General features: G+C 52.7%; 1 protein-coding gene across 1 annotated transcript in view; it reads right to left on the reverse strand.

Annotated features, from left to right (window-relative positions):
- utrn (utrophin) overlaps window positions 1-18,479 on the reverse strand; it is a 197,365-nt gene that overhangs the window by 41,577 nt on the left and 137,309 nt on the right. Inside the window, 6 exon segments of the mRNA XM_035420281.1 lie at window positions 3,304-3,378; window positions 6,227-6,288; window positions 12,390-12,450; window positions 13,981-14,059; window positions 17,351-17,497; window positions 18,134-18,402. Coding sequence (XP_035276172.1) covers window positions 3,304-3,378; window positions 6,227-6,288; window positions 12,390-12,450; window positions 13,981-14,059; window positions 17,351-17,497; window positions 18,134-18,402 — 693 coding nt within the window.

Below are 18,479 nucleotides of genomic sequence, written 5' to 3' on the forward strand. Positions count from 1 at the left end.
GAGAAAAACCACTGCTCTTAGACGTTGGGTTTGCCATGTAATGCAGCCCGAAGGGAAATCCTACACGTCAGAATCATGCCAGTAACGTAGTGCGTCTGTGCAGCAGCAGGTATGGGTTAGGGACAGCAGCTAAAAAAACCCATTAACCCCTTAAGGTGTGAGATCATAAATGTGCGATTAGAATGTTCTTAACTGAACATTCTAATGCTGATGTAACAATCACTGCTGTCGACTGAAAGCAGTGGAGTTCTAGAACACTGACTTTGAAATCATAAATATGCAATTAGAATGTCCTTAACTGGAAAATAAAATCCTGGGGGTGATGTCATCGCTGGGGGGCAGAGGTTTCCAGTCCAAGCTCTTCATCTCTACTCTGATTCCCACAGCACAACACAGCTCAGCCCCATTTGTACAAGCACGACTGAATGTGACCCACGAGCGTGTACGCACACTGATAATCCATGTCGAAAAATCGAACGCGCATGGAGCTGAATATTCAGGGGAGTCTTTCAGAAAAAGTGCAGGCGACAGAAATTTGTAGACACGGTAAAAATGCCTTTCAAAAAATTTTTTAAATAAAATCTCAAACAAACCGTGCTCCCCCCTAATCGGGTCAGGTGGACAACTCCACCATCCGTCCCAGAAAATCAGGGGGTGTCCAGCCCCATCTAGGCAGGAGCTAGCACCTCAAAAAACCCCACGCCCCTCTCCTGTCCAGTTTATTGGAGAGATGATCTGTTTTTTAGCCATGCTGTCTTTGTTAAAAGACCAGGAAACAATGCACAGGAATGCTTGCGTTGTCCATTAATAACCCATTAATAACTGCACTGATAATCTGTTATTACCGCATTAATAACCCGTTATTACTACATTATTAACCTATTATAACCGCATTACATTGACACACTCGACAGAAGCATTCTTCCACGGTGACACGCATCGCTCAGGGATTTCTTTCTCTTCCTTAAATGTGCTGTAAATTATACAGTTTGGACAGCTAAAGAGGTTAAACACAGGCCTGCGTGACACCGGAGTCAAACAGGCAACCTCTCCGGGTCAGAGGCACAGCCATTTAAAATCTATTCTAAACCGCCGCAGTCTGACACCCACCCACCCGCTCACCACACCGCGGCGTCCTGATTCTGATTAGCAGTTTTTAATTAATTACCCACAATACATTTGGGAAAGAGCAACGGCGGGCGACCGTTCGCCGACTTCGGACCCCAACGCTTCTGTTTCTCAGCTCTGTTTGGCAAACGCTGGGCTGCCACTCAAAACGGGAGCAAGGGCGAAACCTCCCGTCCCCTGTCCCCCTGTCACACCCCCCCCCCCGCCCCCCCCCGGCGGTTTTTTAATTGGGCTGCTGGGCGCTAGCTGACGTGTCGGAGACGCGCCGCGGAAAAGGCACCGGGGCCGGGCCGTGTCTAATCAACCGTTTTTCCCGCCGTTTTTCGCGGGTCTAATAAAGCCCCCTGTGGGAACTGCCGTTCGGAAAATCAACTGGACCCCGCTGGGAGTACGGAGCGTCCGGGAAGCGGGTCAATCAATGCCGCCCACCCCCCCCCCCCCCAAAAAATCTCTCACAGCCACTGATTAAACGCGAGCTACGCACCGCGGCAGAATAATCAAACCGGGGAAGAAAAAAAAAAGAACGGATCTGTGCGTCTGACATCATAAACAGCATTTCAGATAGACAGAAGCTGCAAACCTATACTTATCAAGTTTTTTAAAAACTCAACACGTCCAAACTCACGATAGCTTCGATACAGACGGACAGCGGTAACACTTTTCACCCTGCTATTTGAATCCTTCCGTTTAATAAAGTGTAACTTTGCCCGTTTCTCAGACGCAGAAAAATATGACAAGGTCAGGAGCTTTTGTTCCACTGCGGAAAATCGACGCAAAGCGAACATTCAGAAGCCCATTACAGTGATTCTGAACGGAATTATGATCTGTATGTCTTTAGGGTAACACGGACTGAATAATGGATTTATTTCTTAAGAGAACGCATCGCTACTCATGTATATAGTCTTCACGCCTGTGTGGTTCAGACTGAACCCGCGATCCAGTTCATCTTTAAGGTCCCCAAGCTTCACTTTTCTTTTCTAAATCTCCACTCTCTTCGCAGATTGCAGAATAATTAATAGTTCGCGGAATAATCAACACTTTCAGTTCAACGAGCAACAACGCATCGAAGCGCTATTGTCAAGCTGCCACAGCTGTCCGATTCCTTCCCGCGGAACCGAGCGTAGTCTGGACGCCGGGTTCGAGACTGTCAGGCTGATTTACGAGGCAGTCACCGACGGAAGAAGTATGTCCTAATTAGGTGTGCGATAGGAGCGGCGCTCAGATGCTTTCTGGGAAACGCGGTCCACCTGCGGACAAGCGAAAACGGGGAATAACAGAACCGTAAGACGGGGCGGAGAGAAAACGGCGAGCAACGCTGGCTAGCTCCCTCTGGACCAGACAGCGCATGCTGACCTCTGCCCCGGGGATTCAGAGCCGCAATCACAGAGGCTTAAAGTCATTTCCAGGAAGGAAATGAAAGAGCAATACTGGATCTCAGCACGGGTTCGACTAAAATACACAGCGGGGCACTGAACACAAAATGCAGAAGGCGTTAAATGAACGAACGAACGAACGAACGCACGCATGGGCCAACCCCCACACTGCCTGACTGCTTGCAGCTTAGGGGAAATGCGACGGTAAGCACGGCATCTCAGGAGCGGACCTCGGGACGACATTAACACCTGCTCAGCCATCGTCTGCCGTGGAAGAACTCCCATTAGTCACTCTCCAACGCTCCCGTGATCTTCGAGAGCCGCTCCCATCCTGGCTGCCGTCCAGCCGAACACTTTCGATCCAAATATCGAAGCCTGCGCTTCTTACTAAAAATGTGCTTATTCTGCCATTAAACAGCACAGAAAAACAGCCGCCAGCAGCAGACGGGACAGACAGTCAGACAGACAGACGGAGGAACAGACAGGCAGGCAGAAGGGCAGACAGTCAGTCAGTCAGTCAGTCAGTTAGTCAGACAGACAGTCAGTCAGTCAGTCAGTCAGACAGACAGACAGTCAGGCAGGCAGACAGACAGACAGACAGACAGACAGACAGACAGACAGTCAGTCAGTCAGACAGACAGACAGACAGACAGACAGTCAGTCAGTCAGTCAGTCAGTCAGACAGACAGACAGACAGACAGACAGACATACAGACAGAGTGAGACAGACAGGCAGGTGGGCAGCAGGCAGACAGACACACATTCAGACAGACAGACAGACAGACAGACAGACAGACACTTACAGCACAAGGCCTTCTGTAGCCGGCGAATCTTCATGGCGGTCCGGTAGGCCGAGAATCGCACGTTGTTCAGATCGCCTGGAGACCAGAAAAGGGGCGGGGCGGGGGGGGGGTGTAAAAGAAAGAAGACAAAACAAAAAAAAACAAACAGGAAACTTTTTAACAGGATGAACAAGGAACAGGATGTCATAGCCAGTATGAATACTGAGGGAAAAACAACACACAAATCACATACTAACCCTAACCCTGCTGTCCCATCACTTGACAACAAGCCAATGCCACATCAGTCGAAATTCTGACCCTTGTGTCGATCGCAAACACGCAAAGGTGAACCGCTAATAACTTTCTAGTAAATTACCCACAATCCTCCAGCAAAGTTTCACGCCGCTCCCCCGACGGGGAGCACTGCTGGGAAATGTATTATTTCTGGACCGTTTCCGGGACGACTCCCATTCATAACTGAGAAACTACAGGGCGTCTGGACAAGGCCTCTGATCTTTTCACAGTCACAGCCGTTTCCTCTGACCAGACCCAGAGGTGTCCCCAAAAATAATCACATCTCGCGGCCTGACTGTGTGATATTTCTCAAAGGTCAAGAGAAAGACCTTGGGAGATTGTAATAATAATACATATGAAGTATATATATATATATATATATATATATATATATATGTATATATATATATATATATATTTTTTTATTTTATTTTATTTTATTTTTTTAAATGAAACGCTCTAGATGCCCTTCCCGACTGTGCCGGGTTCGAATGAGAGCGGGGAGTCCCCGGGACAGTGCCCAGCTTGCCACAGCCCTGCCCGGGGAGATTAGTTTCAGTTGCTGGTGTGTGCCCCGCAGTATGGCACAATAGCGCCTCCTATGGGCATTCAAGGAACTGCAGTTGGTCTGCACCAGTGGCCCTTCTCACAGGACAGGAAGTGGCAGCGTGTGCTACACTCCTGAACCTACAGATGGGCGTCACGGCGACGGGATTACCACTATACAGTTATACCGCACAGGCAGCACAGAGCGGTGGAAGAACCGCCATGACGGATTGGACTCTGACCCACTGACCGCCACACTGTCTCTGGGCGTATCAAAGCACTCCAGCCTCCTTTTGGTTTTCATTACCAACACTCCCATGATATAACCGCCATCTGGCGCCAAGCACTGAGGAGTGGCCGCGGAACCCCCCCCACCCCCCTCCCCCCCAACCCCCAATCAGTCCTTTCTGCTGAGGGAAAGACACAGGGCCCTCTCTCCTGTTAGCTGGGGTCACCCCCCCCCCCCAAAAGAGAAAACCAAGGTGCTGAAAGAGGTCCTCTGATTATAGCAAGGGAAGGGGGGGTGTCCCATACCCTAATAAGGGTCACACACACCCCACTTGTGAGGACCATAAAGAAGTAGACAGTGTGTGAAACCTGAAATTAACGTGCAGCAGCAAGGCCAGGGTCGAGGGTCACAGTGAAGTGCGTGCGCCATCGAGGCCGCCATTAAAAGGTGCTTTGTCCGGGATGGTGGGGGGGGGGGGGGGGGGGTGGACAAGGTGTTCACTGTCACGGCACACTCGACCCGTTTACTATTCGCCCTGACGTTCTCCCTTTCGCTGCGCTCAAACGTGCTAAAAGACGACGCTGTGGGTTTGGACAGAGCGCTCACTGTTAAACCCGCCCGTGGCCTTTATTATCCCCACACACAGCTCCTGGCCATGTTTCCCTCAGCTTTTAAAACAGGGAGGGACTCTTCTTTCCTACGAGATTCCCGTTATTCGGGCTAGCAGCGAGGGCCAGCCCTCCCCCCGCAGGACGAGACACAGCTCCACCATTCCAGAGATCCGGATAAATCCGGTAAATCCTGATAATGATGCAGCCAGAGTCCGAGGGGACCTGGATATGATAACTTTTTTTTTTTTTTTTGGTGGGGGGAAGGGGGGGAGGGAAGGGGGGGGGGGTATGACTAGAGCGACAGAGCCAAATGAGAATTTTTCCTGTAATGAGATGAAGATGTACGAGGGGTCTGATAATTGCTTTCGGTTTCTCGGGCTTTGATAAATATTTGCTCGGCTGAGCCCGGGAGATGGCGCCTCGCGAGAGTCCGCCTCCGAGCATCGCGGCGCGGCCAAATTAAGAGCCCCCCCGCGCGTCACACACACGCGTCCCCGGCGTCTGAAACACAAACACACTCGCAGCCCCCCCCCTCCCTCCGTAAACTCTCTCTCACAAGTCCGGTGTTATTAGTTTATTAATTTGGAGAAGCGGTCCGGGGGCGATTCGCAGGGCAGTTATGGGCGAGATACACGCCGTGCATATCGGAGCAAGCTACGGGGCTGAATCCGCTCTGTGTGGCACAGCAGCTAACACATCAGTCACAAGGCATCAAGCGTATCGCTTCAGAAAGAAGCGTTTAGAACAGGAGTCGACACAGCCCTGGTCCCGGAGAGCCGCAGGGGCTGCTGGGTTCTGCTTTCGGCTTGGAATCAGAAACCGATCACGACCCAGGAAAAGAGGCGGGGTGGGGGGGGGGAGGTAACCGTTTAATCAGCCGTTTTGATGTCTCAGTTCAGTACTGAGAAACAAACACGGCTCTCCAGGACCAGGGTTGGGGGCTCTTGTTATAAACATATATATATCTTGATACAGGCAAATACACACTTCTTAAGTCGTTAACTGGCAGACAAAGTGTTAAAGGGTATAGCACAGGATTCCAGAATTCCAGCTGGAATTCTCTATAACACAAAATTCCAGCTTTAAAACACAATTTCCGTTACAGCACACTCAGACGGTTGAAAGGAACACTCATAAGTGCTCCCTAAGCAGATTAGAGTTTAATGTACATAGGGCTTCCAAATCATTGGCAGGATTCCACCCATGGGAACATAAGCCTTAACGATTGATGACTGAACTGTAAAGACAGGAAATGATGTCGTACCCATACTCTGAAACAGCTCCGTCATCTTGGGGTGATCCCAGCAGGTGGTCTGGGTCTGGTGGCTGGAAAACAAGGACAGGAAAGAGTCAAAGTTCATCTCTTCACAGCTCACAGTCCAACAAAACACGCCTGGTCTGGATTCAACACGTCTGGTCTGGATTCAACACGCCTGGTCTGGGTTCAACACGCCTGGTCTGGATTCAACACGTCTGGTCTGGGTTCAACACGCCTGGTCTGGACTCAACACGCCTGGTCTGGGTTCAACACGTCTGGTCTGGACTCAACACGCCTGGTCTGGACTCAACACGCCTGGTCTGGATTCAACACGCCTGGTCTGGATTCAACACGTCTGATCTGGATTCAACACGCCTGGTCTGGGTTCAACACGCCTGGTCTGGATTCAACACGCCTGGTCTGGATTCAACACGCCTGGTCTGGATTCAACACGCCTGGTCTGGATTCAACACGTCTGGTCTGGGTTCAACACGCCTGGTCTGGACTCAACACGCCTGGTCTGAATTCAACACGCCTGGTCTGGATTCAACACGCCTGGTCTGGGTTCAACACGCCTGGTCTGGATTCAACACGCCTGGTCTGGGTTCAACACGCCTGGTCTGGATTCAACACGTCTGGTCTGGATTCAACACGCCTGGTCTGGATTCAACACGCCTGGTCTGGATTCAACACGCCTGGTCTGGATTCAACACGCCTGGTCTGGATTCAACACGCCTGGTCTGGATTCAACACGTCTGGTCTGGATTCAACAAGCCTAGTCTGGATTCAACACGTCTCTGCTGCTACCCCCTCTAACAGTGACACCACCGTGGATTGATTGGCTCGGTCTGCCAGATAAATGAGATATCAATCAGCTGTGTGCGCGTCCTGAATGGGCGGCAGACATAAATTCCCCTGGGGGGCTTCACGCCATTGGTGTAATTACCAGCGTGCGGCGAATAAATCGTCTTAAAGCTGTCAAATTGGCGGCAAATTTCATTTCGTTCATTTATTTATTCGATATCTGTGTTTTTGAGGAAGTGCTTCTGCCGACTGAGACGGTTCACTGCGCGACTCCCCCCCGAACCCCCCCGTCCCGCCGCCGATGGCCGTTCGCCCCGACGTCGGGCTAATGCTATTTCCCACGCCACGGGCTAGCGAAACAAAGTGCTCCTTAATGGGTACCAAAAGCATCGTCCCCCCCCCCGTCCCCCCCCATTTATACACCATCGCCCGGGGAGACCGCGCGCTCCGAGAGTCGCCATTAATCCCCCCGTCGTACGCCCAAAACCGCACCCGCCTCTCGCCGTGCGCCCAGGACAAAAATTTTTTAAAAGAGACCAACAGAACCCGACGACAAAAATATGAAAAATAACCCCAGCGGGACGTGAGCTCCGCCGCTTCGCCTGACCCCCCCTTCCTCTTAAATATTGCAAATTTAATATGTTTACCGCCAAAAAGGGCGCGACGCCCCGCGGCGAAAGGAAATGACTGCCCGCGAAGCGACGGCGCCTTCCCAACGCCCACGTCGCCGCGGCGACGGCGCGACTATCGGCCCGCAAGGTGCACGTTTAAGAACTCCGCGACGCCACCGCGAACGCGTCCGTCATTTCCCAAGTCCGACGCCGTGCTGGAGCGGAACATCGAGTCCTGTTCCTCACCGCCGCCAGACGAGAACTCTTTAAAAAAAATTTAAAAAAAGAAATAATAATAATTGGATCAGATCCTAAAATAACGCTGACAGATGCACCGCGGGGAGACAGGCTCGAAGCTGACATCAGCAGCAGGTGTTCATAACTATTCATCACTCACTCCAGCCGGCTGCCACCTCCCCTGCATCCGACACGCGTGGAGAAGTTTTCTCGGGGTCAGAGCCGCGCTTTGTATGGGGGTACCGTACACTTCGCGCTCCTCGATTCCGACCGGCACCCCACAGAAAAGGCACAATCAAAGCCGCCCCCCCCCACCCTCCGCCCAAAAACCTGCAGACAAGGGTGTCATGGTTTACCACCCACCCCCCCACCCCCCCACTCCACTGGCGGGCGGGGTCAGGCTAGCCTGCGAATGGCATTTCGAGAGAGACAGCGCGGGCTTCCTGTGTTCCGGAGGAGACGCCTGATTGGCCTGTCTGCTGGGGCTGGCGGAGCCCGGCGGGCAGCATCCAGTGTAAACAACCTAATGGGGCGTCCTGGGAAGAGACATCAAAGGGAATCGGGGATGGGCCCGAGATGCGTCTGAAGCAACAGAAGGACAGAGAGCGAGGGAGGGAGAGGGAGGGAGGGAGAGAGAGAGGGAGGGAGAGAGAGAGAGAGAGAGGGAGAGAGAGAGGGAGGGGGAGGGAGAGAAGGAGAGAGGGAGAAAGAGTGCGCTCTTTCCCTCCTTCAGGAAGAGGCTGACAGCTGAGAACACGGCTCACGGGGCCCAGCGATAGCCCCGCTCCGCTACCGGAGAAACGCTGCTGATTGGTTCTCCATCTTCGAGGGGGGGGGGGTGGCGATGGGAAACCGACGGAAGGGAAGATTAAGGCGCATGTTCACACGGGGGGGGGGGGGCGCACACACGGTCGGTTTAACAAGGCGTGGCTAAAGCATGTTTCGGCGAAACAGCGGCGCGGGGAGCAGGCGCGGGCGAACGCGTTCCATTTAGCGTTCCGCAGACAGCCGGGGGCCCCGGAACATGGCGAGGGGGGGCCACACCGTGCGGTCCATGAACATACAGACCGCTGAATATAAACGACCGCATTACCTCTCTCTCTCTCTCTCTCTCTCTCTCTCTCTCTCTCTCTCACACACGGCCAGACCTCCGGAGACGGACGCAGCGAGGTGTGTCCCCAGCCTTCAGGCACTCACACGTGGTGTGTGTGTGTGTGAGTGTGTGTGTGTGTGTGTGCGTTTGTGTGCGTGTGAGTGTGTGTGCGTTTGTGTGCGTGTGTGTGTGTGCGTGTGTGTGTGTGGGTGTGTGTGCGTGAGTGTGTGTGTGCGCGTCAGGGCGAGCTGCTCTGACTGCAGAGTTGTCTCTCTCTCTCTCTCTCTCCGGTCACAGGCCATGTTCACTAGTGCCACTCTTCCCAGATCACACTGGCCTCAGACTCAGACCAGGGCTTCACTTTAAAGGGTTTATCTCTTCAGTCACCGCTGCAGCTTAATGTACTGAGAGAAGACGGGAAGCAGCTGGGGGGGGGGTGGATGGTGGTGGGGGGGGGGGGGGGGGGGGGGGGGCACTGGGCATTGACAGGCTACTGGCCTGTGAAGAGTGGCTCCTTTTAGGAACCCCCTCATATTGACACCCTCATCATCATCATCATTAGTATAAACAAGCAGCAGGCAGTTCTAGCCCATCGGCTGCGGCAAAAAAAAGTCTCTCTTCTCTTCTACACGACCCTCGTCTACATGACCTGCGAACGGTTAGCACCGTTTCCATCCCAACCTGGCAAATTCACAAACTCTGCTCTCAGTATCTCCCTTCGCTTCCTTCCTCCCCCGGCAGTCCACCTCTTTTCTGTTCCGATAAAAACGTGGCACGCCCGCACCGAAACTCTTCCTCTTCTTCATTTTTAACCCCGCAGCGAGTAGATTTCCACACTATTGTCAGCTCCCTGATCCGAGAAGGCCTCTTATCTCTCGTCTCGCCGACAAGTACTGCTAATACAGAGGAAATGAGAAGCCAGTCCCCCCCCCCCCGAACCCCCACCCCCCCGCTCCCCCATCCCGCTAGACGCTTCATTAGAATTTAGAATCATCACTGAACCGAGCCTCATTATGAGCATCTTAACAGGCGACGCCCCTTCTCAGAGCGGGACCTTCTGCTTTTTCGACAATAGGCGGCACTCCTCCGTGATCACAGGGTCTAATCACGCAATTAAAGGGCTTCGGAAAGAAAGAAAGCGAAGCTCTCGGTCGGAACAACAGCCTCTTTTATCTGTCCCTGAGAGCCTCCGCACACGGCTTTGGAGCGCGGCGTGGCCGCCAAACGCCGCTAACTCTCCCACAGACGCGTTCCAAGGCTCCCGTTCCGCGCGGTAAATACGTATTCTCTTCGCCCCCCGAATCCTTTACTTAATAATCTCCAGACCGCCTGCTGTGAATCACTCACAGAGAGAGTGTGTGAGCTGCTTGAGAATAATACGGCAAAAAATAAATAAATAAAATTAAAAAAACCTGGCACCGAACGAAAACCGCGGACGACTTACAAAAAGAGATTTCGTTTGGCGCGAGTGGTCTCGTAATCCACCCCTCTAACGCACCGTCAGACCCTCTGAAGCGCACGAAAACGCTTCGGGTCCGACCGCACGTCCCTTCAGCGTGGGAGCGAGCCCCGCCCAGGTTCGCCATGCCGTTAAGAGCGCTGCCCGCTCGGGGGTTCCAGGAACAGGGGATTCCCCCACGATGCACCTTGATTCGTTCCGCGGCGGGTGCTCCGGAGGTTTGCTGACGGTAGAGAGACGAAAACGAACGCGTCGGGTGCGATCGCGGCGCGGCGCTAATTTTCCAGCGAGCGACCTCTGATTGGCCGAGCTTGTTTACAGGCCTTTCCACCAGCCCGCCCGCCCGCCCGCCGAGCCAGAAGAGCGGCCCTTAATTACTGAGGCGTCGCGCCAGAGCGCAGCGTCGTAATCGAAGAAAACAAAGCTTCGCTACGCGGCGCAGGGGAGAGAGTTTATTTTAACCGGTCGCTTCCTCCCCTGTGGTAATTTTTGATTAAAGAGCACACACCGTTTGGCACACGCCCCTGTACCTGTACTGTAAGACGAGGGACTTCACCTTCACAATAGTGCTTTTATTTATTAATTTATTTATTTATTTTTGTTTCGTTCATCTCTTATTGCACCCCTGTGTCTTCAATATTTGTAGTCACTGCATATCACGGCATTAAAACTGATGAATATTCATCACTCGAACGCATTATATTTGTGATTACTGAACTGGGGATACTATAAGCCTTTTGCTTTTTTTTTTTTTTTCGCTCCACCTTTTCTGTTGTTATCTTATTCCCTTCTCGTCACGGTGTAAAAATAGAAAATTCAATAAAACAGAGAGCGTCATAAAAAAAGAGGAACCCAGATGAAGGCAGGTGCATATGGAGGCGATAACCTTCACGGAAAGATTCGGGACAGAAAGGGGGCAGGCGGAAGAGACAAACAGCTGCGAACCCCCCGGGCGCCCGTCGCTCCCTCTCTCTCTCCGAAGCCTTTCAGGAAAAAAAAAAAAAATCACCCCTTTCACACGGTGCAGCCTTTTTAAAAATGCCAAGCAAATTACAGGTGTTTGAAGAGAGACGACAGTCCTCTCTCTCAGCGGGGCTGCAGGGGGTAGAGAGTCCTGCAAATATACGGATGCCGATGCTGACCCGTCGAGAGCTCCTCGTTGGAGAGCAAGATTCATGCATGCGACCCGACCGTGTCAAATCAAAATGCTTTGAGTATACATTAGCACTTTCACCTCATGATTTAAAAGCACTTTAAAACAAAGCCCCCCCCTTTGAGGGTGAAGCTCTCATCAAAATAGCACCCACCTGGGTGATTTACGGCGGCCATTTTGTTACCTGAACACACACCACACCACACCTGACAGAAAAGGCTACAGGGTTGACTTAGGATTCTGGGAAGATATTCTCACAAAGAGTCCAAGGATTCATGCACACTGTCTATAAAAAAAGTTTCAGTCCTGACTGAGTAACTCATCGAGCTTCAAAAGGAAAATTAACATTTGGCAGAAGGCAGCACAACTTTCTGACCATTAAAATTTATCACAGCCTTTTAAAGGCATAAAGTTACTCGTTTTTATAAAGTTAAACATATGGTACACTGTCTGGGCTGTCGTGTAGCGTAGTGGTTAGGGACCTGGGCAGAGGTTGCTGGTTCAGTTCCCAGCTGGGGCACAGCCATTATGCCCTTGAGCAAGGAACTCGACCTGACAAATTCAAGCCACGTAATTCACTCCGAATCGCCTAAACTGTAATGCCTAACAGTAAACGTAAAATGTGAGACGTCCATAGTTTCTGCAGTGTGCATTTAGCCTGATTTGTGTTTACCGTTCTCAGTGACAAGAGATAGCTTTTCACCCAAGTCTTACGAGGAACGGACAGCCATTGGTCAGCACGTCCTTGCATCTAAAAACCTGTTCCACAAATCTCCCAGTCAAAGGGGAGGAACCCTAAAATTCACACTTACTTGATGTAGTAGGGAACCTTATTCTGGGACACCGCTCTTTGCCATGGCAACTGCACAGAAGCTGTAAGAGAACAGAGAGGATTTTTCACTTTAATTACTCAAACAGGGAGATTCAGACAAACGGGACATTACACCATCTTATGCAATCTAAGAAGCTATGAAACTTAAATACGTAAATACATCAGTTTCTCCAACAACCCCCGGGGGCTAAATTGCTGTATGAATACATGTTCCTCCCCCCCCCCCATGAATTTCAAATTGCTACTTCAAAATAAAAAGGGGGGGTGGGGGGGGTGGTGCTGGTGGAAGGTCTCAACATTTAAACATAATGTTACAGTGAAAATGGAAACAGCGCGCAAAATTATCTGCAATGCGATATGCGAAATGCAAAACAAATAAAAATAAAAATGAATGTGCTTTCTGTAAATATCATGACTGGGCCCCATCCCGTGTTTACATCCACCCAGGAGGACCAAATTAAACGGAGAAAACGGTTACTGTGGCAGCCGGTACTTTCCAAAAAAACAAACAAAAAGCTCAAAATGCCCCTGATAAGAGATAATTAGACAAGAGGGAATCTGCCAGCGTACCGGAGTAACTGAATCAAGACTTTCGGCACAAATATCCCCCCCCCCACCCCCCCAACCTCCCCACCCACCCGCCAGTTTTCTCCATGTCACCCGGAGACAGAAGAATAGCACTTGTCAGATGAAATGGAGCCACACTGACTTTGCAGACTTGGCCTGTTGCACTGTGAGAGACTTTCTCTCTTCCTCTCTCTCTTTCTCTCCTGTCCTCTCCCTCTCTCTATCTCTCTCTCTCTCCTGCCCTCTTTCTCTCCCCCCTTTCTCTCTCTCTCTCTCTAATCAGATGGGCACAATACCCATTACATTCAGACTATGTTGTGGGGGGCTGAGGGCCCAGTTTGTGCAGATAAAGGACTCCAAACACGCACACGAAAGCGAAAGAGAGAGAGGGAGGGAGAGAGAGAGAGAGGGAGAAAGAGAATGAGAGAGCGAGCGAGAGAGAGTGGCAGCAAGAGAGAAAGAGTGACAGAGCAAGAGGAGGAAAGAGGGAGAGGCAGCAAGACAGAGAGAAAGGCAGCGAGTCAGAAAAAAGCCAGAGAGAGGCAGAGAGCGAGAGAGAGAGAGAGGCAGCAAGACAGAGTAAAAGAGAGAGAGTGAGAGAACAAGTTCCTGTCTAATCCCAACACCAAATGAAGAGGACGAGCAGGAGCCCGCTGTCTGTTTCGCGGCCCTAATAACTGCTCCAGTCGGCGATGGGGGGCGGAGGGTAGAGCCAGGAAACGCTGTAATTAACCTCTGAATTATTCACAGGCTCAACAGGCTCACGGAGCGCCCGCACGGGCATCATGGGAAATAAGGACACGGCCAGAGAGAGAGAGAGAGACGGAGAGAGAGAGAGAGAGAGAGGGGGCAAAACAGCAGTACTGCAGGCAGGCTGCGTGTGAGTGTGTGCACGCGTGTGTCTGTGTGTGCGTGAGTTTGTGCGTGTGTATGCGTGTGTATGCGTGAGTTTGTGGGTGTGTATGCGTGTGTATGCGTGTGTGTGCGGGACGGGGGCTCCTTACTGGACAGGAAGTGCTGGGACGAGGGCCCGAAATCCCGATGAGCCTCCTGCAGCAGTTTGAGCCGCTCGTCCACGGCCACCTGCCGAAAAAGAGCGGAAAAAAAAAAACAAACTTAAGCAGGTAAAAAACGACACGCTGTGCTGCCCTGAGTCTGCACTCTGATGCATCAGCGAGACTGACAGCCCCCCTCCCCACACCCCCCACCCACCCCCCCCCCCCCCCCACACACACACCCCCCCCCATCGCTAGCCTGCCATGCTCTTTTCAAACCCGGCCCATCAGGCGGCCCCAGAACACTGACAGGCATTGAGCGGCATCCTCCCCCCCCCCGCTGTCTTAAGTGTCAATCAACACGGCAGGATTAGGCCGGAGGGGTTGGTGGTGGTGGTGGGGGGGGCGGTTGAAAGGGGGGGTGGATTGGCAGGGCGGGAAGCTTCCCTTCCCCCCCCCACCCCGCGCCGCTGGCTTCCATTGATCGCACGCCAAATGAAGAATTAGAGTCCCTTCCAATTAGCGGGAAAAAAGGCAGGGAGTGGGGGGGGGTGGGGGGGGTCAGAAGTGGGATTCCCTCCACAGACCCCCTGCCAAAACTTCCAGCCCCGGGTCCTTCACAACCGCTGATGGGAATATCGATTTCGGTCGAGAGGCACGGGCCTCGATAGCACACTGAGGGGCGGCGCGCTACGCACATAACAATCAACCAGTACTAAAATCCCACACACGGCCGTCAGAAGCCCATCCTTAGCTTAGCGACCGAGCCGAGCGCTAATCCCTTCCCATAGCGACGGTGAGCTAAAGTGCCTGTTTTTCAGTTAAGGAGGCGCACCGAGCGGCCCCCGAAACTTAACGGCCGTCACTTACGGCGCCCCCGACGGCTATCGATAGCGCCGAGCGCCTCAGCGCCCCGCGGCTGCGATTTCAGCGCGGCGCCGCGGCGTTAAAGATCTCCAGTAAAGTCCCGCGACCGGCGCTAACGAGCTAGCGTCTCAGCTGGCAGCGGCCGGCGGCTAAACGGCTAAGAAAGGGCGGGAAAACTTTCTGAAAATGAACACAGACAACAAAAAAAAAAGAAACAGCCCTGAATGCTGCACGAAAACCTGGAAATGAAATGAAACGTACAAATTAAAATCGTGAATTCTTTGACCAGAACCGTTTGTTTTTTTTTGTTAGCCGATGATGTGGCCTTATCAGGATCTCGGATAGAAAAAGCCTTTTGTATATATTTTTTTTTTTATTTCGGAAGGAAAAAAGGACACCCTTGTCTTGCTCTTGTATTTTTTTTTTTCATTCGGTCTGACAGTAGCTATTTGCCTGTCTGTAGAGTCAAGGGAGCTCAGGGACACTTTTTCACACAAAGGGCGTCGCCGAGAAAAGGCAACATAATTATCATGCCCCCCCCCCCCCACCGCCACCCCACCTCCCCCACCAAGGCTCTGTTCAATCAGACTGTGACATGCAGTAACCCTGACCTACTGGAGCCCCCCCCCCCCCCCCCCTCGTCCCCCCCACCATGATTACGCCTTGCAGGGACAGAGGGTGAGGACTCCAATCAAGAGCAGAGGCCGTCGCCAGGGACGTCGCCGGGGGTATTATGGGATGGCGGCGAGCTACGCGATTTAAAGACTCCGTGCAATCAACATAATCTCCTTTTTCTGTAGCACGCATACGTAAACAGCCAAAGCCTGCTGAGATCTGAAAGATTTTTCGAACGCCGCGAAGCTCTTCCAATTCTCATTACGGGAGGATTTGAGGCCGGTCGCTTCAGCGCTTAGCACGGCCGAATTTGCATTTTAACCAATCAGCAGCGCATCTTTTCACCGAGCTGCCAATCACAAAGTGAACTGGCACGGCCAGAGGAGACACAAGCCGTGACAGATCGACGCAAGACTCCGCACGGGAATTTGAAAAAAAAAAAACTGTCAAAACCGTCGTTCTTTTTTCGAACGGAAAAAGAAGCCTGATGAAACGCCGAAGCCTTCCGTAGCCCGTCACAGCGGGACTTCGCCCGTCAGAACGGCGCTGGCGGCACGTCAGGCGAAACCGCCGGCGCACGAGCTACGGCTAGCGGCCCTACGGCTAGCGGGCGCTCCGCGGAGCTGGCGACAGACGCGAGGCCGTCGCTCGCTTCTGAAGTGACGTTTCCGAGGGAACGCCGCGCGCGCGCTAGGGTAACGCGCGTTAGCCTCGGGCTGAAGAACGACCGCCGCTCCGCTTCCTCAGGCCACCCCCCGCCAACGAAACGAGGCGAGCGCTGGCGGTAACGCGGTCTCTCGCCGCCCATCACCACAACAGCCTGCCACAGCGAGGGGGGGGTGGGGAAGGGGGCTCAGAGAACGAAACGAAAAGGGGGGGGGGCAGGCAGCGAGGGAAGCGCAGATCGACGGGCTTCGCGGGCACAAATACATTTTTATTGTTTGTTGTCAACAACCGCTTTATTGCTTCTGAGTACCCCCAGAATCCCAACTCCCCAAAAACAGAGGTGGGGGGGGGGGGGAGGGAGTGGGGGTGGTTGGCTTAAACAGAAAGACATCACATCACAAACATCAAGACTTAACTTGACAGGAAATAAAAATCTATAGGCGTATCCAGAAGAACAGTCCCAGGGAAACTCCCGTCAGTCCGTACTTCCTGCTCTCTCCAACGGCAGCGGCCTAATCCCAGCGGCCATTACCCAGAATGCCGCAGCCGAGAGGCTCCGTGAAGGCTGTCCAAAGTTACCCAAGACTTATAATCAACTCCGAAAGACGGCAATAAAACTAACCAAGGGCTCAAAACCCATCTCTTAAATACGGGTCAAATCAATTTTGGAGACCAGAGAAACACCCAAATCCTCAAAAAACGTGAAAGGTGTTTCGTCAGGGTGCCAAATCAGAAAAGGGCAACTGTCAGTAAAACAAGTCAGCGGAACAAGTCTGCGCTCATAAATAAAAAAAATGAAGCGAATAAAAAGTCTGAATTATTTTTTTTCTTCTTCGCTTCCGAGCGCGAATCAATCTTTTCTTGTCCAGGAAAAATGAGTTTATCAAAGCTCAGGGTCGGGACACAAGAGCCGCTGATGGAGTGAGCATTGTGCTCCCGTGAATAACATTGGCGACTGGGCCGAGCCATTATACTGCAATGATTGCATTAATTCATAACGGACGCTTTCGTCCCCATCTACAAGGTCATTAAGACAAAAAAAAAAAAAAACACACAGAGAAAAGAAACAGCCAGGGTAACTACTAGCAACAGTACAAGAGGACACGGAAACACAATGGGCGCGGGGCGCAAGATGGATACGGACTAGACAGCCGAATGAGCCTCAGCATTCTGCCGGACAGGAAGGCGAGAGACAGGAAGTGAGACAGCGAGAGAGACAAGAAGTCCCGACCTGCAGGAGCTTCCAGCGCATGTTGAGGTCGTCCAGCTGGCGGGACACGCTGGGGGCAAGCTGGACGTCGAGGGGCGTCAGCTGGCTGGAGAGCTCGTTCACCACCCGGACGTCCTGCTTCAGGGGCGCGATCTCCTCCTTAAAGGCCTGTCTCCAAAAAACAGAGGCGAGAGAGCGAGCAGTCGGCAAGGCCGTCCCAGACGCAGGGAGATTCAGCCAAACCCGGGAAGTCCTGGTTTTCCCCCCGAGCACCATGGGTGTGCCAAAAACACAAAATTCGGCAAAAATTCCCAGCTGTGGCGCAACACTGACCCTTATTTACGGGGTTGTGCACATTTAGGGCCTGATTTGCTAACGCCTTTAGCGTGCTCAAAACCTTTTAGCACATGCAAAACCAATAGCACGACCAATGACTGGTGCAAAACAAATGCGATGACCAATCACGGGTCATGTTATTGGATTTGCTCGTGCTAAAAGGTTTTGCTCATGCTGACGGTCTTAGTAAATCAGGCTTCACATGTAGCACTTCAGAAGGATGAGGTCATAGGGAAGCCAACGAGCAGCTCCACACCTGAAAAGCAAAGTTTTTATGCACTTTTTTTGTTTCCCAAAACCTTCCTGAGCTGGTCCCCCACAGGCCACCGTACTCAGTGGTCTTCTCGATGTGGTCCTGCAGCGAGTCAAAGAGCAGGCCCACACCTGAGAAGCTAAGATTATATGCACTCCCCCCCCCCCCCCCCAAAAACCTCCCTGTGCTGGTCCCCCGCAGGCCACCATACTCACGGTGGTCTTCTCGATGTGGTCCTGCAGCGAGTCGATGAGCAGGTCGCCCACGGGCTGCCAGCCGGCCTTGGTGTCCTCCAGCTGGGCCAGCCGCAGGTCCAGCTGGGCCGCGGCGTCCTGGAGGTCCTGGAGCTTCTCCAGGGCCCGGTCCACCTGCTGCTGCCAGCCCGCCGCCTGGACGCCGAGCCGGTCCCACCGCTCCCGGACCTCCGCCGTCTGCTTCCGGATGGCCTTGGCCACCCGCTGGGCCTTCTCCTCCGCCGTCAGCTCTGCCAGAGAGAGAGAGAGAGAGAGAGGGGGAGGAAACAGCGTCACAAGGGGGCGCTGGAGAGGAGGGACCCGCCAT

The sequence above is a fragment of the Anguilla anguilla genome, chromosome 6 (assembly GCF_013347855.1).
Source record: "Anguilla anguilla isolate fAngAng1 chromosome 6, fAngAng1.pri, whole genome shotgun sequence".
NCBI classification, from domain to species: domain Eukaryota; kingdom Metazoa; phylum Chordata; class Actinopteri; order Anguilliformes; family Anguillidae; genus Anguilla; species Anguilla anguilla.